Here is a 24,769-nt window from a genome sequence, read left to right as displayed (position 1 = left end):
TCTCAGCAAATAGCTTGGGGTGTCTACTTTCTAAAATGGGGTCATTTGTGGGGGTTTTGTGCCATCTTGGCATTTTATGGCCTTCAAAACTGTAATAGGTAGTGAGAAGTGAACTCAAAAATTTACGCCCTTAGAAAGCCTGAAGGCGGTGCTTGGTTTTCGGGGCCCCGTACGCGGCTAGGCTCCCAAAAAGTCCCACATATGTGGTATCCCCGTACTCAGGAGAAGCAGCAGAATTTATTTTGGGGTGTCATTTCACATACGCCCATAGCATGTGTGAGCAATATATCATTTAGTGACAACTTTGTGTAAAAAAAAAAAAAAAATTTTTTTTTTGTCATTATTCAATCGCTTGAGGCAAAAAAATAAAATATTCAATGGGCTCAACATGCCTCTTATCAATTTCCTTAGGGGGTCTACTTTCCAAAATGGGGTCATTTGGGGGGGTTTTGTACTGCCCTGCCATTTTAGCACCTCAAGAAATGAGATAGGCAGTCGTAAACTAAAAGCTGCGTAAATTCCAGAAAACGTACCTTAGTTTGTAGATGTGACAACTTTTGCGCAAACCAATAAATATACAATTATTGACTTTTTTTTTACCAAAGACATGTGGCTGAATACATTTTGGCCTAAATGTATGACTAAAATTGAGTTTATTGGATTTTTCTAATAACAAAAAGTAGAAAATATCATTTTTTTTCAAAATTTGCGGTCTTTTTACGTTTATATCGCAAAAAATAAAAATCGCAGAGGCAATCAAATACCATCAAAAGAAAGCTCTATTTGTGGGAAGAAAAGGACGCAAATTTTGTTTGGGTACAACATTGCATGACCGCGCAATTACCAGTTAAAGCAGCGCAGTGCCAAAGTGTAAAAAGACCTCTGGTCATTTACCAGCAAAATGGTCCGGTCTGAAAGTGGTTAAATAAGGACCAGTGAATCCCATTGGGAAATACATTTAAAAGAGCGAGCAAAAGTCCTGGATGGCTTAACTCCAATGTATAAATGCATATAAAAGCAAAGGAGAAGGCCTTCAAAAATACAAGGCTGAGGGATCATCTTCAGCATTCAGACTTAACCAGGACATCTGGTTACAAGGGATGGGGAGATGGCAAAGGTATTGAATTTATTCTTCTCCTCAGTTTTCACAAGGGAATCGGGTGGCTTCAGTAACCAAAACTGCAGTGTTTGTCCTCATGACACATCACAGGAAGCACCGTCATGGCTAACACAGGACAGAATGAAAAAAATAGACCTGGGAAACTTAACATTAATAAATCACCGGGACCAGATGGCTTGCACCTGAGTGTAATTAGGGAACTCAGTCAAGTAATTGCCAGACCATTGTTCATAATTTTTACTGAAAGTCTACTGACTGGAATGGTACCAGATGATTGGAGAAAAGGCAATGTAGCACCAATATTTAAAAAAGGGCCAAAATACACCCCTGGGAATTACAGACCAGTTAGCCTAACATCAATAGTATGCAAGCTCTTGGATGGGATCATAAGGGGCTATATACAAGATTTTAGTCATGAAAAAGGTATCATTAGCAGTAATAAGCATGGATTCATGAAGAATCGTAGTTGCTAAACCAATCTATAACCTTCTATGAGGAAGTGAGCTGCCATCTAGATAAAGGAAGGCCCGTAGATGTGGTGTATCTGGATTTTTCAAAAGCATTTGACACAGTTCCCCATAAGTGTTTACTGTACAAGGTAAGGTCCATTGGCATGGACCATAGGGTGAGTACATGGATTGAAAACTGGCTACAAGGGTGAGTTCAGAAGATGGTGATAAATGGGGAATACTCTGAATGGTCAGGGGTGGGAAGTGGGGTCCCCCAGGGTTCTGTCCTGTTTAATTTGTTCATAAATTACCTGGAGGATGGGGTAAGCAGTTCAATCTCTGTATTTGCGGATGAAACTAAGATAAGTAGGGCAATAACTTCTCCGCAGCATGTGGAAACCTTGCAAGAAGATCTGAACAAATTAATGGGATGGGAAACTACATGACAAATGAGGTTTAATGTAGAAAACTGTAAAATAATGCATTTGGGTGGCAAAAATATGAATGCAATCTAGTCACTTGGGGGCGAACCTCTGGGGGATACAGGGATATACAATGTAATACTGACATATAATTACACACATAGGTGGTACTTGATGGACTTGTGTCTTTTTTCAACCTCACCTAATATGTAACTATGTATATGTAAGAATAGAATATTGACTTACTGCTGACAGCGGGGCTGGATGGTGCTCCTGTATCCTTTTCTGGCACCTAACGCTGGAGCATCATGCAGCAGGGTTAAACTTCCAGCGTGCATGAGTCTTTATATCTGTGTCCCCATCAGTCTCCCCCTACTTCTGTGTCCCCAACAGTCTCCCCATACATCTGTGTCCCCATCAGTCTCCTCATACACGGCATCCCCACAAATTGGTGTCCCTATTAGAGCCCCCCCACATTTTTGTATCCCCATCACTCATCGGAGTCTCCCTGAACATTTGTGTCCCCATCACAGCCAACCCCCTGCTTGCATATTTTTGTTCCCATCAGAGCCATCACCTTCCCCTCCTCATATTTGTGTCCCCATCAGAGCCATCAGCGCCACCCCCACCAAGTTTTTGTCCCCATCAGAGCCATAACCCCCCCAAATGTTTGTATCCCCATCAGCCACCCCACATGTTTGTGTCCCTATCAGGGCCATAATAATCCGTCCCCACATATTTGTGTCCCCATCAGAGCTATCAGCTCCCTTAACATATTTATGTTTGTATCAAAGCCGTCAGCCCCCTGTCTGCATTTGTGTCCCTATCAGGGCCATCAGCTCCCCCCCACATATTTGTGTCCCTATCAGAGCCATCAACCCCCCCCCCCGATTGTTGTGTCCCAATCAGAGCCATCAGCCCCCTCCCCTTTGTGTTGCTATCAGAGCCATTACCCTCCCATGTTTGTGTCCCCACTAGAGCCATCACCCCCCACATGTTTGTGCCCCTATCAGAGCCATTAGCCCCCCACATGTTTGTGTCCCTATCAGAGCCATTAGCCCCTCTCATGTTTGTGTCCCCACTAGAGCCATCACCCCTCACATGTTTGTGTCTCTATCAGAGACCATTAGCCTCCCATATGTTTGTGTCCCCACTAGAGCCATCACCCCCCCTCCCCCATATGTTTGTGTCCCCACCAAAGCCATCAGCCCTCATCAGCTTCCCCCGCATGTTTGTGTCCCTATCAGAGCCATCAGCCCCCCCCCACATGTTTGTGTCCCCATTATAGTCATTCAACCCACCCCCCACACGTGTAACCATCTCACAGTTCTCCCTTGCATGTGTACTTTAGCAGACATTTACTTTACCAGCTCATCTCAGACATTGATTACACTGGTTGTGCAGACCTGCTCCTGCACCTTCCGATTCTTGCCCCGCTGGTTTTACACACTGGTTACTGGTTAACAGCGAGGCAGTAGCAAGGCGGGAGCTGAGAGGGGGCAACAGGTCTGCACTAAATCACCTCATTGGTTCCTAGGATGCGCACGGTTTTATTAGGCAACACAGTGAGGGATTGCGGGACCTGCGCTGCATATTGCCGGGGGTGAATATGCAACACAACTGACAGGACTGAGGACTCCATCTGCGGGCCGGAAAAATGGCCTGGCGGGCCACTTTGGAGACCCCTGCTTTACAATAACAAAACATGAAAAGGCTGTCTTCATCAATGGTCTATATAGAACAGATGATATGTTCAATTTTTTTACATAAGGACTAATTTTGTTGGTGTGTTTCTGTTTACAGTCACGGGACGACCTATGAAAATGACAGTCACAGCACGCCCATGTTGTACAGCTGCGGGGGTCAGTACCGGATACACACTCATGGTGTGTTCAGAGGATTACAAGTAAGCTTAGTACTACTAACTGTTCTGAAAATATATAGGCAAGTTTTGGGGTCGCTTCACAATTTGAAGGCTGACAATGCCCTGCAATGGATGAAAAACATGTGCAATTTTTGCAACACATCTCACCACAATTTACAGCATAGTGATTGTGGTGTGCTACAACATACAGTAGGTGTGTTGCCAATCACTGTATTTGTGTGTTGGGGATGCTGTTTTTTAATGTGTATTATGGTAGCATTTGGTAAAATGCACATTACCACAGCATATAGGTGTGAAGCCATGCTTAAGCTGTATGTAAACACAATATCGTTTTTTAAGTATGTTAGGCATCATGCCTTACTTTTACAGATTCCTTAAAGATGAATTCCAGGTATGGCAATTTTTACATACAGTGATTTCTGTTATCATTATGATTTTAAAAAGATCCAAAAAACCATGTGATAATAAATGGCTTCATGTGATTGCTATCCTTAAATAAAATAATTTTTTTTGGCATCATCAGTCATATTTTCAATATTAATGCCAAAATTTAACAATTTCTGCCAGGGTATGCAAACTTTTGAGCACGACTGTAGTTACATTGATCGAGCACGGACCAATGTAGATACCACTGTAGCAGCCGTGCCTACTGCACTGATTTCCAGCTTCCAGGGGATCTCACAGGTATGGCACATACCAAGCTGGACAAATGTAACTATACAAAAAATTTCCAGGAATTGAGATTTAAGCGCTTCAGTGCTATGATAGTTTGAATGACAATTACTCATTCAACACTGCACCCAAATTATTACTTTTTTTTTATTTTTTATATCATGGAGCTTGGTAATGGTCCACTAAAATTAAAATTTTCATGTGTTTAGGGTGGGATCTGTGGCGCAGTGAATTGAATACACAATGGTCCACTAAAAACATTATTATTGTACAGGTCATACACAGAGTGAAGAAGAGGAGGTAAAGGGGTTAGTATACACAGATCACTGAGGACCAGATGGAACTGAGACCTACAAGAGAGGAGAGGGGTTTAAAAGACAATCCACAATCATAATAATAAAAACTCCCCACTTGAATCTGCTGCTTTCTCTGTTCTGCTGTTGATGAATGATTCATTCATTCATCAGATCCTCCTTCCTCTTCTTCCTACATTGTGATAGGAAATGGTGGCCTCTCAGATATTAGTCGTATAGTGTTTACATTTATGATCACAGCAATAAAGAGGTATAGAGCTGCTCTAATTGGCTCTGTACATTGTGTATGAGATTGGAGCCAGCCGATGACAGCTCAGATCACAGCCATTACACCGCCCCCTGATTATGATTTCTGAAGTGATGTTTAAAAACAGGGCTTTAGAATTACATGTTCACTTCCCTGCTGATAGGAAGGTGGTTAAATTAATAATTTCTTGTCATCTGTTGCAAAGTTTCTTACCTGAAGTTCTTACCCTTCCTAAGGCTACATCCACATGGCCTAATAGCCGCAGCCAGGGTTGGCCGCTTGTAAATGCTGCCTGCAAATGCTGCACAAATCAGTGTCTGGCGGCACTGCTGTGCACATGTGCACATGGGAGTGGTTACATATGAATAGAAGCTCAGACCCACCCATGACGCAGGCAGTGTGCATCCAGGGTCGGCGTTTCTGTTTTATGGTTCGGCCAGTTTTTATGTGGCCATAGCACAGAGTGTTTCTGTATTTAGAGGTGGCGTTTAGCTGGCTCTGACCACAGCAAACTATCCACAGATTTGTACCTATGTGAATGTAGCCTAAACAATTGCCGTGAAATTAGCAGCAGTATTGTCAGCCTACTATGTGAGCGCTTTCATTTGGCCGTTGGATTGCCTGTCTTATAATAGACCTGATAAGCTGCCCAACAGCCAACTGAAGGAATGCACTTAACAGGCTGACAACGCTATTTCTAACTGTGAGACACCTGCTTAGTGTTGTCAGCCTGAAACAGGAAGTGTTGATACTCGCAGGATCTCCAGGTAAGAAATTTTGCAACCAATTCACAAAAACAAATTGTTTTAAGTGGGAGTAAACTCCCTTGGTTGATTTTTACCTATAGGTAAGCATATAATAAATCTTATGACGCGTACAAACGAGTGGACTTCTCGTCGGATTGAACTCTGATGGACTTTTCAATGGAGTTCCGCCGAAACTGACTTGCCTACACATGATCACACCAAAAACGATCGCTTAGAACGTGATGATGTACGACGGGACTAGAAAATGGAAGTTCAGTAGCCAGTAGCCAATAGCTGCCCTTGCGTCATTTTTGGTCCGTCCATGTTCTACTTCTAGGTCTGTCAGAATTTTAGAAAGAAAAAGTCCGATAAAGTCCACACGTGATCGGAATGTCCGACAAAATGATTCTGTCAGACCTTTTCTGCCAGAAAGTCCAGTCGTGTGTACAGGGCATTACCTATTATAGGTACTGTAAATATCTCCTAAACGTGCACTATTTACTTACGAAGCCACCAGTGATGTCTTGGCGCATATACGCTCAGAAGGAACTGCATACCTGTGACATTCATTCAGAATCTTGAGCTGTGAATGGGACATCATCGCGGCTCGTCCAATCAAAGGACCAGAGCCCGTCAACCTGAAAGGAAGATGGAAGCCCTGTCAGCGGTGACAGTGCATTGCTGGGATTAGTTTTAATGTAAGTTCCACATAATGGGCTAGTTCGCGATGTATACTAGCACATTATAACTTTACCTTGCAGGTTTTAAAAAAGCCAGCGGTTTACTACAGCTGTAAGAAAACTGTATACGATGAGCCTTCCAAAAATGGAACTTCCACTTTAAGGGAAGGTGACCACCTAACATGCCACATTTGGCATGTCATTTTTTTTGGGGGGGGGGGGGGAGTGGATACTCTCTTTTTAAAGGGATCCAGCTCCCACTTCCTCCCGCGATGCCAGAAGTAAGTTCACCTCTCCCTACTCCCTCTCTGCAATCATCTGGGACACGTTACAGGTTTAGGAAGATTGCCCGGCCATTCACAGCACGCAGCGCGGCATGCGCAGTGCGTGCCCAGCTGTGAAGCCAGCTGTGGCCAGGCGCCCACACTGACAATGCCGGCGCTGCAGAGAGGAGGGGGAGACGAGCGGAGCTTCATTCCTCCGCATCGGTGGACTCTGTGACAGGTAAATGTCCGATTTATTAAAAGTCAGCAGCTGCGGTATTTGTAGCTGCTGACTTTTAATTTTTTTTGTTGTTGTTGGAACTCCACTTTAATGGCAATCATACTGAAAAATAGATATTGGTTTACATACACTTGTTATCTGGGTAGATTTTTTTTGAATTTACACAGTTCAAGTGTTGGGTAGATGAGATTAGCAATCACTTATTTGTTCCAATTTTTTTAAAATTACATTTTAATGCAGCATCAACATTAATATTATGAATCAGATTGTACACGGCAGGGTCTTTGGTCCATAGTGTTGTGTGCTGGAGAGGTTATCCATTACAATGTAACACTGCAGGGACATTTCTGGTCCTTGCTAGATCAGCTGTTTTATTTGTTCAATTTTCCAGTCTGATACAATATTTCAGATCAGTTTGTTCTGCACAGAACAGATAGATGATGTTCTATAGTCTACACAACTGACTCCTTTGTTCCTCACCTTCTCTGTTATAGACATATCAGTATGAATTGCAACAAAACATTTCCATTTGTAAGATCCTCAATGTCGTTGAACTGAGCTGGTTTGCAAACGACACAAAATAAATAACTTAAAGTAGATAAACATAAATTTATATTCAGGCAAAAATAGTAAAATAGAAAAAAAAAAAAGAAAAAGGGGCAGAACTGTTTTTTTTCCAGTCATCAGCCTATATTTCTAGGTGTAAGCCCTAACTAAATAGCATTTAGTTTGTTAAAGCACAGAGTACCAAAAGAAAATGCCATAATAAAAATTAAAAAAAATAGTTTTTACCTTTTTTTATCATTTACTGCTCTTTTCAGCCACTTTATGTCTTTATACATACACTGCAGCAGTGGCATTTTTCTGGGTGGGGTTTCTAAAGGGTGACAACAGTAGACCAAGCTTGTGTAATGTGTGCTGAAATGGCCATTCCAGTCTCCATGAGACGTGTGCGGTTCATTTCGCTCCCAATAAATATTTAGACAAATTTTTCGTTATTCGGAAATTCAAATATATATCCAAATACCCGAATTAAAGTATAAACAAAATTTACCGAATGCTCCGAATAATGGAACAAAGTTCTTCAGAATTTCCAAAATTCGAATTCAAATTTTACATTGACAAATCGATGAATTCTATCTATAAACATATTTCTGAAACCAAAGACTGTGTGTGTATTAGAGCACCATTTTGAAATAATGCTGATTTTGTTAAGCCAAAGGGGATTTAAAGAGTCATTGTAATAATTTGATGTAGATTTTTCTTTTGTTTGTTCACTTTGCGGTATTTGAATCGAAAAAATAAATAAATAGGTTTTTGATTTGACCGATTCAAAATGTATCGATTCGAACAGTTCAAAGAAAATTTGAAAAAAACATAAAACGAATCCTGAGTTCGAATTTTAGAATACAAATTCTGAATACCAACTGAACAAATCAATCGAATTTAACGAAACTAAGTAGCTAGATTAACTAATCGAAACAAAAGACATTTTTTCATCATGCACATGTCTAGTCACCATCTGAAGGCAGGGTGACAGAGTGACAGCATAGGAGCTCAATTAGGAGACAGAGAAGTGAGCTTTGTCATCCAGGCAGTGGCAAAAAAAAACAAAAAAACTACATGGTAGGATTGGGATGCCATAGCCCAACTGTGCCTGATTTTTAGGGACTATCCCTGATTTGGAGTCTTTCTGTCCCTCTTTCCTCCTCATTTGTCCCTCATTTTGGTCTGGTCTATATAGTTATGTATAACGTGCACTTTTTACCTTTTAAATAGTGTCTCCCAGTGCTAAACCTTTCATACGGTTTCTAAATTGCTGCATCTGTAAATCTCAAAAGCCGGTATAAAGGAATAGAAGTTATTAAAAAAAACACTTCTGGGTTTAACTAATCATTTTTTTTGTATAATTCTCCTTTATCCACTTCAGCCCCGGAATGATTTACCCCCTTCCTGACCAGAGCACTTTTTGCGATTTGGCACTGCATCACTTTAACTGGCAATTGCGCTCTCATGCGAAGTTGCACCCAAACAAAATTGACGCCCTTTTTTCCCACAAACAGAGCTTTCTTTTGGTGGTATTTGATCACCTCTGCAGTTTTTATTTTTTGCAGTATAAACAAAAAAAGAGCGACAATTTTGAAAAAAAAGCAATATTTTTTACTTTTTGCTATAATAAATATCCCCAAAAAATATATAGAAAAACAAATTTCTTCCTCAGTTTAGGGCAATATGTATGTATGTGTTTCTATTTTTGGTAAAAAAAAAAAAAAATCGCAATAAGCGAATATTGCTTGGTTTGTGCAAAAGTTATAGCGTCTACAAAATAGGGGATAGATTTATGGCATTTTTATTATAATTTTTTTTATAATGGCGGCGATCTGCGGTGCCGATCTGCGATTTTTATCATGACTGCGACATTATAACGGACACATCGGACACTTTTGACACCATTTTGGGACCATTGTGATTTATACAGCGATCAGTGCTATAAAAATGTACTGATTACTGAGTAAATGACACTGGCAGGGAAGGGGTTAAACACTAGGGGGCGATCAAGGGGTTAAGTGTGTCCTAGGGAGATGTTCTAACTGTGGGGGGATGGGCTACCACTGGCGTGACACGATCACAGAGAGCAGTAGATCCCTGTCATGTCACTAGGCAGAACAGGGAAATGCCTTGTTTACATAGGCATCTCCGTTCTTCCGCTCTGTGACACGATCGCTGGCCCCCGGCGGACATAGATCACAGAGTACGTGCTGGGCGTGCGTCCACAATGCCGTGATTTAAAGGGGACATACCTGTACACCCATTTTGCCAGCCCTGCCATTGTGCTGACGTACATCGTCGTGCGCTGGTCGGCTAGCGGTTAACCACGTACATTTACTGCAACAGGGTGGCCCTTAAGTGCAAAATCACATACCTGTATGTGATACCTGTTGTCAGCTCTGGGGCACGCGAGTGCCGCCACTGCCACGTTTCTGCTGTGATTGGACACAGCGGGAGCCAATCAGCAGGTCCGACGGCAGAACTGCCTATGTAAACAAACAGACCGCTGTTCTGTCACAGAGGAAGAGAGAAATCTTGTTTTCCTGCTAATCAGGAACACAAATCTCTCTCTTCCTCCAGTCAGTCCACAGTTAGAAAGCATTCCCTGGGAGCACACATAACCTTTTGACTGCCCCAATAATGTTAACCCCTTCCCTGTCAGTGTCATTTATACAGTGAGAGTGCATTTGTTTTTAACACTAATCACTGTATTGGTGTCATTGGTCCCCAAAAAGCATCAGATTTGTCCACTGCAATGTCGCAGTCCAGCTAAAAATCGCTAATCGCCATTACTAATAAAAACAATAAAAACAATAATAATTCATAAATCTATCCCATAGTTTGCAGACACGATAACTTTTGCACTAACTGATTAATATACATTTTTTGTTTTTTTTACCAAAAATATGCAGCAGAATACAAATTGGCCTAAATTGATGACGAAATTAGATTTTTTTTTATTGGATATGTTTTATAGCAGAATGTAAAAAAGAAAGTAAAAAAAATATATTTTTTTCAAAATTGACGGCCTTTTTTTGTTTAAAGCACAAAAAATAAAAACTACAGAGGTGATCAAATAGCATCAAAAGAAAGCTCCATTTGTTGGAAAAAAAGAACATACATTTTATTTTGGGTACATTGTCGCATGACCGTGCAATTTTTAGTTAACAAAGTGCCGTATCGCAAAAAATGACCTGGTCAGGAAGGGGTAAAACCTTTCTGGAGCTGAAGTGGTTAAAGGGGGTGTGCCCTATGCCTACATAGACAAAAAAGTGTTTCAAGAATAGAAAGGTGGGGCCTTAAAGGTGTTGAAACCTTCTTGCTGAATGATTACCAGTACACAAACATTTTGTTAAAAGAAAAATATCTTTATTACAAAACTACTTAAAAATAGTACTTGGGGTGTGTACCCCTTTAAAAATGAAAAGGGGTACACACCTTTAGAGCAACCTAAAGAGCAACCCATACTCTGACCAGTCTACCCCTAAAGATAGAGATCCTTCCCTATAAGCATAAATAGATAGTGAGGTCTATATTAATAAATATCGAGTATTCGTGGTTACACATCGAGATGTAGCAGAAGGGAAGGATGACTCATCCCAACGCATTTTGCCCTGTCGGCTTCTTCAGGGGATCAAGGGTTGCGGTTAGAGAAGGTTGCTAGGAAGAAGGAAAATAGTATACATAATATACATCCAATACATATAGTTGATTACACACATTTAGTCATATTAGAATATTTTCAAAACTTACAATAAGTATGAAACAGAGATTATCTCAGGAGGATCCAGTGAGCACACCATATAATCTCTCCCAATGCAGCCAAATGCAAGACAGGCGCAAGGTGGTAATCAATTCACTGGGTGGATGACACAGACCGAGTAACCCCACCAGGGAGCTACAGACACAGCCTATCAAAGGGGGTGGGAAATAACATCATAACACCTCAATCTAAACAAAGTACAAAATGCACTGTTAGAAAGTCAGAGGGATTACTAATGAACCACTGTGCATAAAGGCATACAAAACCAAACCAGAAAATATCCACAAGTACACATATTGCTTGTATATTTATTGTAATGCACTTAAAATTCCTTCCAATGGAAAGGCAGATAGCTGTACCAAAGGTTCATAAATATAGAATGACATAAAATGGGTACAAATTCTAATTAAGAACCCATAAAGTAGATACCCTGATGTGTACATTAGGTCATTTAGGAGTCAAAAGACAGGGGGGTTCAAATGATGTTACACCAGCGTTCAGACAGTGATGGTTGCTGCTCCAGGGTATACCTCCAATGATCGCCCATTAAATGCCTACATACTTTTTCTAATAGGTGTCCCTCAATACAATTTCAAAAAGTTGGGAGGTATGGAATACTGAAAACTACATTAACATGATAAACTTTATATGAGACTTAATGGTTGTATTTACATCATATGGCCTCCTCACTGACTGTCAAACTTAGCTGCAAATGTGATTTTAGCTGAAAGCTTTGAAAACACTAACAACTTTGATACCTTTGGATTTCTTTTTAGGATGTTAGACGTGTCCCTGGTGTGACCCCAGCTATAGTCAGATCAACAGAAACCAATGAAAAGCGACCTTTTATGTGTGCATATCCAGGATGCAACAAAAGATACTTCAAACTGTCCCATCTGCAGATGCATAGTAGAAAGCACACAGGTAAGAAAACATGCTTCAGTAATGGCATCCAATGTTGTGTTAATTTAGAACCGGCTGTAGCTATTCATCCAGAAATACATTGGAATAGGACCCATATTCTCATCAAAACATAATGAGTGGTCATCACATGGATCAAAACCTGCCCCTGTACTCTAGCCTGGAACTCCACTGTTTGGAGTTTCATTCCTAAGCTGGCCATATGCTAGCAGATTCTTTTTTGGAAAATTTTAATTTTAACAATGTTCGTTTGAAAAATAGTCTTGAAAAAAAAACAATTTCTAACAATAAATGTAATTTTTCATTCACTCCAAAATCAAGGAAATAGGAAAAACAAGAGAAGCGCTCCTCTGGTGTAAAACCTTCTTCCTATTTTCCTTACACCAGGGGAGTGCATCCCTTGCTTTTCCAATTTCCTTGCTTTAGATACGGATTGCTTTACAGACCTTGTTGACAATTTGCGGGATAGCAGCTGAACCTGTTGGACCTCATTAAAACAGAGACTAGTAAATTAATGGAATGTCTAATTAGGAAATTTATTTTCTCTGTGATTCCAAAATTGAATGTTAAATGCAAACTTTTTTTTAAGTACATTTGAACAACATTTGTCATGTCATCAAATGTACTGATACGAATTTTCATTTGAATATTTGTACATATGTCAGTTCGAAAACTTACTAGCTTTAGTAACTGCCACCACTTTCCCTGTAAGCCCCATCTCTTGTTAGTGGTGTGTATTAACTTTACATAGAGGGAGAATGAGTAAGAACTTCCAGTGGCTTTTATTGTTGCTTCTGTTTTGGGAAATTTCTTCCTGAGTACCCATTAAAATAGGAAGTGAGCAAAATTCCTCCAAACATGGAACTGAGCAAAATCCCTCCAACATGGAACTGAGCAAAATCCCTCCAACATGGAGCTGAGCAAAATCTCCCCAATAAAAACAGAGACAGTAATAAAACCTTAGTTTATGGGGTAAAGGTACGATTTATACTTACCCTACCTCTGTCTAATGCCCGCAGTCCCGAGTAAAGAAGGACATCACACTTCTTCAGCTAGATCCTGGGGAACACAGGGAGCCAGAATCTCGTGAGAAGATGCTCTTGCATCACACTGAAGGGTCTTCTGATGAGATTTGGTCTGCTCTGCTTTTCCCAGAATAAAATAAACGTCATGCTCCGTGATGTGGAAAAATTTCTCTAACTTGGAACTCTCCAAAAAGGGACAGAGGAAGTAAGAAAACATTTTTCTTAAATAGTATGGGGTTGAGAACTAGTGCTTTTTTTTGTCACAACTGGGAAGAGTTACTTCTTGTCTGGTCACCAGAACTTAACATGAGATGAAATCTCCCCAAGAGAGACACAGAAAGATAGGAAAACCTAAGCGATATGTTCTGGATGGGGTTCCAAATGTGCCATCTGCTTTGTTTTGTTTTAGGAATGGACAGTCCATTCACTAAACTTAATTTATTACATTGTCTTACATATTTTTTTCTCTACAGGTGAGAAACCTTACCAGTGTGATTTTAAAGACTGTGAGAGGAGGTTTTCTCGCTCGGACCAACTTAAGAGGCATCAAAGACGGCACACAGGTGTGTAGAATCTCTGTACTACAAGGAACAACTTTTAAAAAACACATGCTTAATTTTGCCACTGTGGAGTCAAACCGGTCAGCAGTAAAAAATAGTTCATAGCTTGCCTTTATTCTTCTCTGTCCCTGCTAAAAAAAATAAACAGAACAAGAAATATATTTAATGTTTTTTAAAAAGTTGCTTTCCAATGCATCAACTTTCCATATCAGTTGTGAAAAACAATGGAATGACTCAAACCTTTTAGAATGACTTGGATAAAAAGACATTATTCACAATGAGGTATGAATGAAGTTATTACATCGAAACTGAGTTTACTGCAAAATTACTAATTTAAAGCAGAACTAAACCCATTGATTTACATGTTTTTCCAAATCAGTTACATTTAAAGCACGACATGATTAGTAAATATCACATTTGGTTGTGCTGTCAAGTAAACTGGCAAGCCATCAAATGGCTGGTGTCATACTCAATCACATGTGTAGCACCACAGTAACTGTAGATCAATCAGGGGCTAAGATGGCCTTGGCTGCAAAGGATAGGAGGGTTTAGTTCCACTTTCAACTTTGGAAAAATTCATCTCTCATTGAAACCAATGTATTTTAAGTCATCAAAACACCCATCGTGACTATCCCCAACATTAAGGCAAAGACGACAATTGGGGACAATTTTCTCTCAAATCATAAACCTAAAGAAAACTTAATTTGCCAAAATCACTTTGTTCATCCATTCTCAAAGTTGGAGTATAATGTGGAGACCAAATTTTGAGCTTCACTACAGGAATCCACAATGGGAAGCCCTTTGCTGTTTAAATCCAATAACAAAAATGTAATATATTGCAGCTTAACCGACCTTGTGGTTGTATTCATTTTATTTTTTTCAGGCTTTTTTCACCTTTTTTTTTTTACACTGGTTATCACGCTAGTAACTCACTTCCTGTCCTAGGGTGACAACAGTCACACGCTCACTGTACTGTATTTATCGAGAAACGGCATTGTGACCCTAAGACAGGACTCCAGAGCACATCTTCCTCTCATTATCTCTGTAACATGGGGGAAGTAGTCTGTAGCTCAGCAGAGGTGAAGCGGGAAAGTCTGATAAGATTTCAGCATAGAGTGTATATGAAGCAAATAAGAGATGTTAGGGTATTAGGGTTTGCGTATACTTTAAATCCTCTAATTCTGTCTTTAGGTGTGAAACCTTTCCAGTGTAAAACTTGCCAGAGAAAGTTCTCACGGTCTGACCACCTAAAGACACATACCAGGACTCATACAGGTAAAACAAGTGCGTAAACCTTTATTCACATTTATATTTTCTTGAATTTTCCTGCTGTTTGTGATTTCTGTGTTCACTAACTATAGTAAAATGTGTCTGATAATAATGTTTTAACATAACATTTATAGAAGTTAGGGACAATGACATACTTTCATTAGTGGACACTATGGATATGATATATGGCTTCTACATATATATTAGTCCCTGTTCATCTTGTAATCTTTCTGTTTCTGAGCAAGCAGGGATGTATATTAGTGTTTCCCACATACTTTTCATACAGTCATAAAAAGGGAGGGTAGGTATCCTCTTGTAATTGTTCTGGTAGCAATTCTGGGGGCTATAAGGCAGAGATACCATAAGTGGGGTGGCAAATAAAAACATTTAGGTGATTTGATAATCCAGCTTTTCAGAAAAGTTTAAATATATGTTTTTTGTTGACTAATATTTAGAAGTACAGTATATCTCAATCCAAAATTTCCAATTCCTGTTTCCCTACACTAAAAAAGTTTTGGCTTTTGACATACTTTAATTGGTTTGTTGATTTCAGCGGTGAGAGTCTGCATAGTTTAAAAAAAGTGTTTGATCTCTCACCTTAACTTGATCTTTAGCCTACACCTCAAACTAAACCCTTACCTCACCCAAAGCCTAAAAACCCCACCACTAAATTAATCTTTAACCTTACCCTTACCCCAATCTAAAGTGGACCGGACCATACAGTAATTAGCAGGGTCAACATAAATGGCCTTGGCCCCTTCCCTCTTTAAATTTCACCCAATATCCCCAGGTGCAAAATGTACCTGCAAAGAAGAAAGGTGGGTATATATAAAAGGTAGGTATATACTTATCTCATCCCCATCTTCTACCCCCTGTATCTAGAGGAGGATGAAATCAGAATCCTTCTGGATCAGTGGTAGCTGGTGCTCAATATTTTTTTTTGGGGGGGGAGGCAGCAAACTAACACCACCCTCATCTTTTAGATAAGGGGAGTCCCCTTATAGACCCGGACATTGAGTTTTGAGCTTTCACTATTGCATGGATCCCGTTGCTTCTCCTCCCGGCCGCACAGGCAGTGTGTCCTGAGACCCGGTTGGACGGGAGTCCAAAGACTCCTTGGCCAATTGGGTTTAAGGACTTGCTTCCTGATTGGCCGGGAGGAGAATCAGGAAGACAATAGCGAATATTAATTTGCTATTGTCACACACACAAAAAAAAACTTAATTGGAATTTATGCATCTGGCGCCCTGCATTTAGATTAGGGGTTGGGCGCATGGATTAGGGGGTGCCACTATTCTGGATAGAACCTGGGAAATATTGAGGAGCCAAAATCTCATGAGAAAAATATCTTGCAATGTACTGGAGTGTACATTTTGCCTGAGATTTCGCCTGCTCTGCATTTTCCAGGAAATACCCAGCAACGTGGAAGAAGGAGTTAAGGCATGCATGAATTTAACTCTTTCCTTTACAGGTACATTTTGCACTTGGTAACATCAGGTGACCTTCAAAGAGGGCCCAGACAGTATATGTTGACCTTGCATTAAACTGCAAGGTCTGCTTTGATTATACACTAACCTTAACACCTAACCTAACTATCAAAATAAATTCTGTTTCTAAAGTAAAACTATACAACAAAGGCCTCCTTACAAATACGACATTAAACGTACACTTATCCTGCTGCCTTCCTCATTAATCTCTGCTGTAGTGAAGATAAACTGATTCCTGTAGAACCCAACACTTCACAAAGTTTTACATTTTTTTGTCCCGGGCTACATTTAATAGTTTTATTGACTTTCCCCCATGCCACTACGGTGTCCTGTGTCCTGTAGTGGGACACTGGGAGAAAGCAAAGCATACTACTTAACTCTATCCAAAAACTGTTTTTTTCGCTATACGTATGCTTTAGGCTAATTTGCTGCTTTGTCCTGCATGGGTATAACACAGGATCACTTCAAAGCAGACCTTCCATGAAAATGAAAGATCCATTCAGTATAAAGAAAGGGCAAGACATTTGTGTATACACATAAAAAACATTCTAAATACCTTTTCCCCCTTTTTTATAAGTGATCACATACCCTCTTTCCCGTGAATGGCTATGTGGGTGGAGGTTGGGGGGGGGGGGGGGCGGACAGGTGTGTAAGTTCAAGACTGGTCATTGAAAGAGAGCAGGCTCAGTTCTCAGCACATATAGAAAACTGACTGTGCTGTGCTCTCTTGCCTTTTGTGCTCAGTTTTTTTTATAGGAAAGCAGAGGGACTGGCAGGAACAACATTTTCAGTTGAGATATTCTTTAATAGTTTAAAGACATTTTTTTTTACGTTTTTACAAAAAAAAGTATTACTGATGGTGTGGGTGAAGTCACCTTGCTTCACTGCTGCCTCCCGGGAAAGGTGAAGACTTGAAATCCCTGAAGACTATGCTGCAGTCTATTTCAGGATTTCAAGCTCCCAGCAGTAGTCCAAAAGGAGAAGAAATCCTTACAGTTAAAACAAAGATTTATATGCTCATCCCCAGAATTTACTGTCTTAACTTTTTATTTTTTTTTAATTCTTCATTTACGGATTGCGGGTAATACAGAAACAGACTGTAAAAAACACAAGTTACCCAATTTTCCATAGCATCGAAATATACATTTAGTACATCATGGGGGACATATTATAACTTATCATATTACATCGGTATCAGTCCTAAATATACTAAGGCCATAACACCAACTCTCTTCTGCGAACTGTCCGCCCAGTACTCTCCTCTTTGCTAAAGCAACCCTTGAGGTGGCACCCCTCCAGGTCAACCCAGAAGGGTCTCCGTCAATGACTGAACATATTTCTTATAACATAAAGCCCGGCCAGAGCCACTCCAAGGGCTGACAATCCTTGGAAGGGAAATTGGATAAATAGTACGATAAAGCCCTGGCAATCACCAGTTATTTTTGTTGGAATTGGGGGGTAGGGGAAAAGGAAAGGGAGGGGAAAAGCAGGGCCAAAAGGCAGAAGGGGTACAAAGAGGATAGGGTGGACCTGTCTTAACTTTTCACACATATAGGATTTGATTTTGCTGTTCAGGATCAGTTCTTTGACACCAAATTTTTTATTACAAATGGTAAAATTGAACTATGACAGCATACAGATTGCACACTAATGCCCCGTACACACGAGCGGACTTAAGTCCGACAGACTTCCAAAGGAGTTCCGTCGGAGTTCTGCTGGAATTCCGACGGAGTTCTGACAGACTTTTCGGCCGAACGGACTTGGCCACACACAATCACACTAAACTCCGACGGATTCGAACGTGATGACGTACGACCCGACTCGAATAAGGAAGTTCATAGCCAGTAGCCAATAGCTGCCCTAGCGTCGGTTTTAGTCCGTCGGAGTAGCATACACACGAGCGGAGTTTTCGAAGGGGACCGGGTCCGGCGGAGTTCCTTCGGGAAAATTTGAAGCATGTTCCATATTCTAAAGTCCGTCAGACTTTGGTGAATCAAAAGTCCGTTGCAGCCCACACACGATTGGATAGTCTGACGGACTCGGTCCTTCTGACTTTGGATGTTGAAAAGTCCGCTCGTGTGTACGCGGCATTACACTTTCTTTCTACAACACATAGAAATACTTACTCACTTTTTTTCAGATGCCAACAATCCAAGAACATCTGGCTTAATTTTTGATAGCACTACACATCAAGCAAACATGTCAAAATTAGTCATATCAGACAACTTTCATTCAGTCTGTACAGACACATTTAGCCTTTTGTCTACTTTGTCTTGTTTGTACACTCATGCTGATAAGGTTTTCCTTCATGATAACTGGACATTTTTGTGTCAACAGGTGAAAAGCCTTTCAGTTGCAGATGGCCCAGCTGTCAGAAGAAGTTTGCCAGGTCAGACGAGTTGGTTCGTCATCACAACATGCACCAGAGAAATATGACCAAGCTACAACTGGCTCTTTAGGTGGTGGGGCCACAGACCCCAGTGGACTTAAACCTCTACTACATTATATATATAAAGCTTCCAAAACAACCAACTGGAGGGCTCCTGGCATGTTACAGGAGAAGTAGGATTCTGTACTGCCATTGTACGAGAGACAATTTGCAAAGAAAGTTCTGCTAATTGGCGGGACAAATTGTCTAGTGAATGGCTATGTTTGGCCTTGTTATCTCTGTGCTGTTTGTTAATTATTTAACCAGTGAGGATGTGGTGCTGTATGCAGCATGAAAAACAAATGTGTATTGGTTATCTCATGTCATGGTGTGATATCAAAGCCACCACTTTTTCCAGGTGAATTACTAAACATTGATGCTGTTCATAGTTTCAATTGCACAGGCTTCACCTAACTATGGTGAAAATAAAGGGAAATATATTATAGCACCTTGAACTATACAAACCTGTAAACAATTCTGGAGCATGTCTTAATATGCAATAGACATGGTATTTCGGTAGTCACCAAAAATCTCAGATCTTTTGAATAGGCAGTAAATTTGGTTCCATTTAATATCATCTGTATCATGTAAAAAAAACGTGCCATTAAATTTGCAAGACTATCCTTATTATGGGCTTCCAGATATTGGAGCACTTGTTGTTGCATTGGCACAAAGTTATCAGAACATAAAAGTGTACATGTTTAAAGCAGATCTGTGTTATCACATGAGTGTTATAGCACATACAATACTTTCTTAAGGCAGTAATCTCCAAAAACCTAACTCATGATTCAAGTTAGTTTTAAAAATCATATTAGCCCCTAATACACCCCCCCCCCCCCCCACAAACACCTTTCAATCGTCCCTAGTCCTTTATTTACTTCTTAACCCTTGCACTAATGCTCAGCCTAACCCCAAATGTCAAGCCTATTCCTCTATCAAACCCCCCCAACCTAACACTAATGTTTAAGGACCAAAGCAGAGTGATACAACAGCTAAAAATCTTAATGTCTACAGTATATTTATTTTATCTGGAAAATGTTTGTTCCAAATCAAACAATGTGATTATGCATGACTTATAAAATATTGGACCAGACAGAGAATGCTTTAAGAAAAATCACCAAAACTTGTGCTAGTTTGTAGAATTCATGGTCTGTACTGATAACATAAATGGGTGGCTCAATGATTTAGAAGACCATTGTAGCAAGGCCAACCTAATCAGTCTTGTAAAATGGAAGGGTAGGATTGACAACCAGTCTTTCAAAATGAGGAACTTCAGGGGTAGAAATGGGAACAGAACAGCCAAACTCTAGAAACAATTTTTTTTTTTTATATTTCTTTGACTGTTTTACACACATAACTCTCCCGGGATCTCCTCTCCGACATGTGACCACCGATATTTTCCAGTTTCACCTGGAGTTTCGGCGCCACGGGCAATTCGTTACTTGGCCTTCTTCTCCTATGGTCAGTACCCTATTCTGCCTCTCTACCCTCATGTACACTACTGCAGTCACCCAGACTGTCCTATTCTGGCTGGATTCTGAACTTTGTCCGTGACACTGTTTAAACATTCAGACATTAGTGAAATACTTTGTTCTACATGACATATTGAGACATAAAAGGGACCAGTGTATTTTTCTTCCTTTTCAATGATTATCATGATCTTTAAAGTCAAACAGATTTATATGTTAAACCTCCGCATTTTTGGGAAACACATTTGACAGTAACATAATCAACACTTTTGTAAGTATGGCTATCGGTTTCCTACATTGATTCTTATAGAAAAAAGATGACTTGTTCATTATGGGCGGTGTGGTGAAATGCATGCTGAGGCTGAAACTCTAAATCATTTCAAACATGAAACCAACTTCTTTGGACAACTGTTGCTCTTTACACCAGCCTACTGTTACACTGTTTTTGTAAACCAGGCCATTGGATACATATATATATATACATGTGAGGCTCTATCATTCAGATCCCAGCTATTTTGTATTTTTGTTCAAAGACCAATGTTACGGCAGCATTTTGGCTTTATATAAAACAGGCTAGACATACCCTGCCCCAGATTCTATGTTCATTCCATCCCGAAGGGTCATTACAGGAGATAGATATTGCTGCTGGAGACCTGTCGGTATGTGAGAAGCTAGCGTCCATCCAACAATAACCAATAATAATTCTGCTAGCGTCCATCCAACAATAACCAATAATAATTCTGCCTGGAGTCCATACTTTGATATGTTTAAAATGTATGTATAGCCCAATTTCTTTCAGTTTTGTATACAGTAGGAAAAGATTGGAACCCTGTCAAACTTTTATTGATGTCTGAGTCCTCGCTTTGGAGATTCACTTTTTCGATTTGTCAGGGAGACCATTGCCATAGTGGAAGAATGTGATGTGAAATCCAAAATGTTATAGTTGTCACTGGACAGGAATAGAGAGACCTCTTCCAGTAGGGGGATTTGTTTCCTTGACACCTCTCTAAAATTAGATTTTCCCTTAATTTGAAGTCATTTATTCTCACTTCCTGGTTACCAGAACAGAAAATGAGGAGAAATCTCTCCAAAGGGACACAGATACGAGATAGGGGTTTTATTACTTCCCTAATCAATCCAAAACAAACAAAAAAATGTGTACATACGCTTTCAATTCAAGCTTTGGTGTAGAAATTGTTCTAATTTTCAATTCCTGATCAGTTTCAATACAACTTAAAGTTAATTGAAGTTTTAATTTGCTTAAGTTATTCAATATATTTCAATTCAATGATGATGTGCAAAGTGCAGTTACCCAAGGTAACTTGGTTCAGTTAAATCAGAAAATCATGACTTCTTACTGAATGCAGATTACTATACATGCCATTTCTGTTCTTTGTGCTTCTTTAATTGAATATGTTTAAATATTTTGTTTTTCAAGTGAAATTGAGAGAAATCTCTAAGTGTTTAATGTATGTGCATACACAACTTTAGAATGGAAACATATTCGATATTTCATCCGATGATGGGAACTTTTCTTTTTTTTTTTTCACCCTACCCTAGGCTTTATTGTTGCATGTTAAAAAGCTCATTGGATCCCATGTGTTATGTGTTACAGTGTCAGTACTAAGAACTGGAATTATTTTCTCACTGTGCCTAGTCAGATTTAACATTTTGATGTTTTCAAGGTTACTTTTCCATATCCGAGTTATCACATGAGTATTAAACAGGGGTATAAAAGTGGGTAAATGAAAGGAGGGGTGGGTATCACAGAAAATAATCAAACCTTAGCTATCGTATTTTCAGTATAATCTAGAGTTTAAAGCTAAATTACTCTGGACACACCCCAACCTTCAATTTTTCCACCTTTGTAGCTCTAATTTAGAAGGTTGTGAAGTTAAGTACCACTACTGTATATCACTAGCAAGGTTCTTCTACAATTTTTTCCCTTTGAAAAAGTTGGTGAACATTCCAGTGATGCCCCAGTAGACTATGTCTGGGACATAACGAAGTCCAGCAATAGATTACCATTCCTGAAAGTGTGCAAGTGTGAGCGGGTGGAATGTTTTTGTATTTTTATTATAAAATGTTGCATTGAAGAATTATTTTTTGTAGACTTTAATTTATTTTACAGCTTTTATTAGGAGCAGGCAATCTGCTGTTAATTATGCTTGGGGACCAAACTTGCTTTCAAAATTTCCATGGCACTAATTATCTCTGGAAAATGTCTTATTGATTTTTGAAGACAATTAGCTCTGTGACTACAGATAGAGATAAAGTGAGCATAAATGTCTAGATTAGCACTGTCCAGATAATTAAGTGAAAAGGGCTTGGAGTCCAGCTATATCCCTGAAGGCCACTGTAGGCTACTTTATTAAGAGTACCCTAAGGGAAGTTTCATACTACAGTCCCCCATCCCAGACATTATAAGGAGGCCAATAGCTAGATAATTATGCTCTAAATAAATATCTAATGTAAGATATTTCAGAGGGAAGGTGTCATGTTCAAATCCAGGAAGCAGTTTGATATTTGTGAGGGCTGCACTGGTTTTGTGGCCAATAATTGTAAATATGCTGCTTAAACTGTAATAAAAAGTTATGAAACGTGACTGGTCTATAATTTTTGTCCCTATTTTCGTCTACATATTTTGTGTACCATTGGCATGAGGTTTACAGGTGTGGGGGGGGGGGGGGGCAACTGAGTGTCTACAGGGGAGGAGGAGGGGCAGCTGAGTGTTTACAGGTATGAGAGGACTAAGTGCCTGCAGGTGGGTGGGCTGAGTGTGTACAGGTGGATAGGGTGAGTGTGTACAGGTATGAGGGGGCTGAGTGTGTACAGGTGGGTGGGCTGAGTGCATACTGGTATGAGAGGGCTGAGTGTGTACAGGTGGATGGGCTGAGTGTGTACAGGTATGAGGGGGCTGAGTGTGTACAGGTGGGTAGGCTGAGTGTGTACGGGTATGAGGGGGCTGAGTGTGTACAGGTGGGTAGGCTGAGTGTGTACGGGTATGAGGGGGCTGAATCCGTACAGGTATGAGGGGGCTGAGTGTGTACAGGCATGATCAGTGACAGGAGGGTGCCAGATATAGGATCCACCCTGGGTGCCAAATGCTCAAGGTACGCCCCTGACCCTAACCTTTCTGTTTTTACTTTGGGGTTCCCGTGTGTTTATACAATCTAAAGTTACCATTACATGTAGACAGGTGCTGATTTATAACAACATTTTTGGGTTGTCACCAGAAAAGGAGGTAAGGGGAAATAATGCAATGGGGGTGGCTTTTCTGGTGATAACTATGTAAAAGGAGCATTTAGCTAACTTTGAAAAGATTTCTTCTCACTTCCTGTAGCATCTTCAAAACAGCAAGTGAAGGAAAATCTCCCCAATAGGGCAAAGAGAGTAAAAAAATAAAATGACCCCCATTCTGTTTCATTTACTGATAAGTACCAAAATCTAGCCAAAGGACAACATTTTTTGTTCTGGTGCTGTCTCCTGTAACTCTTCTTTCCTATGCATAGGCCCATTTAAGTTTTTTGCTAAATACAAACATTTATTCAGGTGTTAGGTGGGTGGAAGGGGGCTTATTCAGAGGGGCGATTTAACTGCTTGCTGACCAGCGTGCCGCGATGTACGTCGGCACAATGGCACGGCTGGGCAAATGGGTGTACCTGTACTTCCCCTTTAACCACTTGTCGACCGCCACATGCTGATGTACGTCCCTACTTTATGGACGAATATCATTGTTATAACCCCAGTATCCCCGTGTTTGGCCGGTGGTTGGCTACAAGATAAAAGTGTCTCTCTGTGGCAGATTTGCTGCAAGATCACAGGAGAGGGCCCCCCCTTCCGCCACGATCCGGTGCCTTTGGCAGCGGCGGAGGCTATCCCGTCTGTCCCCTGGGCTGACATGGAGACGAGTGAGGGGAAGATGGCCCCCACCGATCTCCATGACACTGCAGGGCAGAAGCAATGCACTTCCACCCATAGCTCTTAAAGGGCCAATTTATTTTGTTTATTTTTTTAAATGACAATTTTTTTTTTTCATTGCATTTTAGTGTAAATATGAGATCTGAGGTCTTTTTGACCCCAGATCTCATATTTAAGAGGTCCAGTCATGCTTTTTTTTCTATTACAAGGGATGTTTACATTCCTTGTGATAGGAATAAAAGTGACACTTTTTTTTTTTTTTAAACAGTGTAAAAATAAAAAATAAAAGGTAAAATAAATAAGAAAAAAGAAATGTAAACGCGCCCCGTCCCGCTGAG

At 40.2% G+C, this 24,769-nt stretch overlaps 1 protein-coding gene across 3 annotated transcripts in view; it reads left to right on the top strand.

The window, feature by feature from the left end:
• The window catches only part of WT1 (WT1 transcription factor), a 101,522-nt gene extending 78,407 nt beyond the window's left edge, over positions 1–23,115 (top strand). For 2 of the 3 annotated variants that reach the window (XM_077460895.1, XM_077460893.1), the window contains 5 exons: positions 3,795–3,897; positions 12,128–12,275; positions 13,771–13,860; positions 15,049–15,141; positions 18,951–23,115. In XM_077460895.1, coding sequence (XP_077317021.1) covers positions 3,795–3,897; positions 12,128–12,275; positions 13,771–13,860; positions 15,049–15,141; positions 18,951–19,072 — 556 coding nt within the window. In that variant the 3' untranslated portion in view covers positions 19,073–23,115. The remainder of the gene's footprint in view (positions 1–3,794; positions 3,898–12,127; positions 12,276–13,770; positions 13,861–15,048; positions 15,142–18,950) is intronic. The other variant, XM_077460894.1, reaches the window with a different exon arrangement.
• The last annotated feature ends 1,654 nt before the right edge of the window (positions 23,116–24,769 follow it).

This window comes from Lithobates pipiens, unplaced genomic scaffold (assembly GCF_037356315.1).
Source record: "Lithobates pipiens isolate NorthernLeopardFrog02 unplaced genomic scaffold, aLitPip1_a1.2 Scaffold_10, whole genome shotgun sequence".
Classification (NCBI taxonomy): domain Eukaryota; kingdom Metazoa; phylum Chordata; class Amphibia; order Anura; family Ranidae; genus Lithobates; species Lithobates pipiens.
Note: the sequence above shows the minus strand (reverse complement) of the source record. Positions and strands in the feature narration are given on the sequence as shown.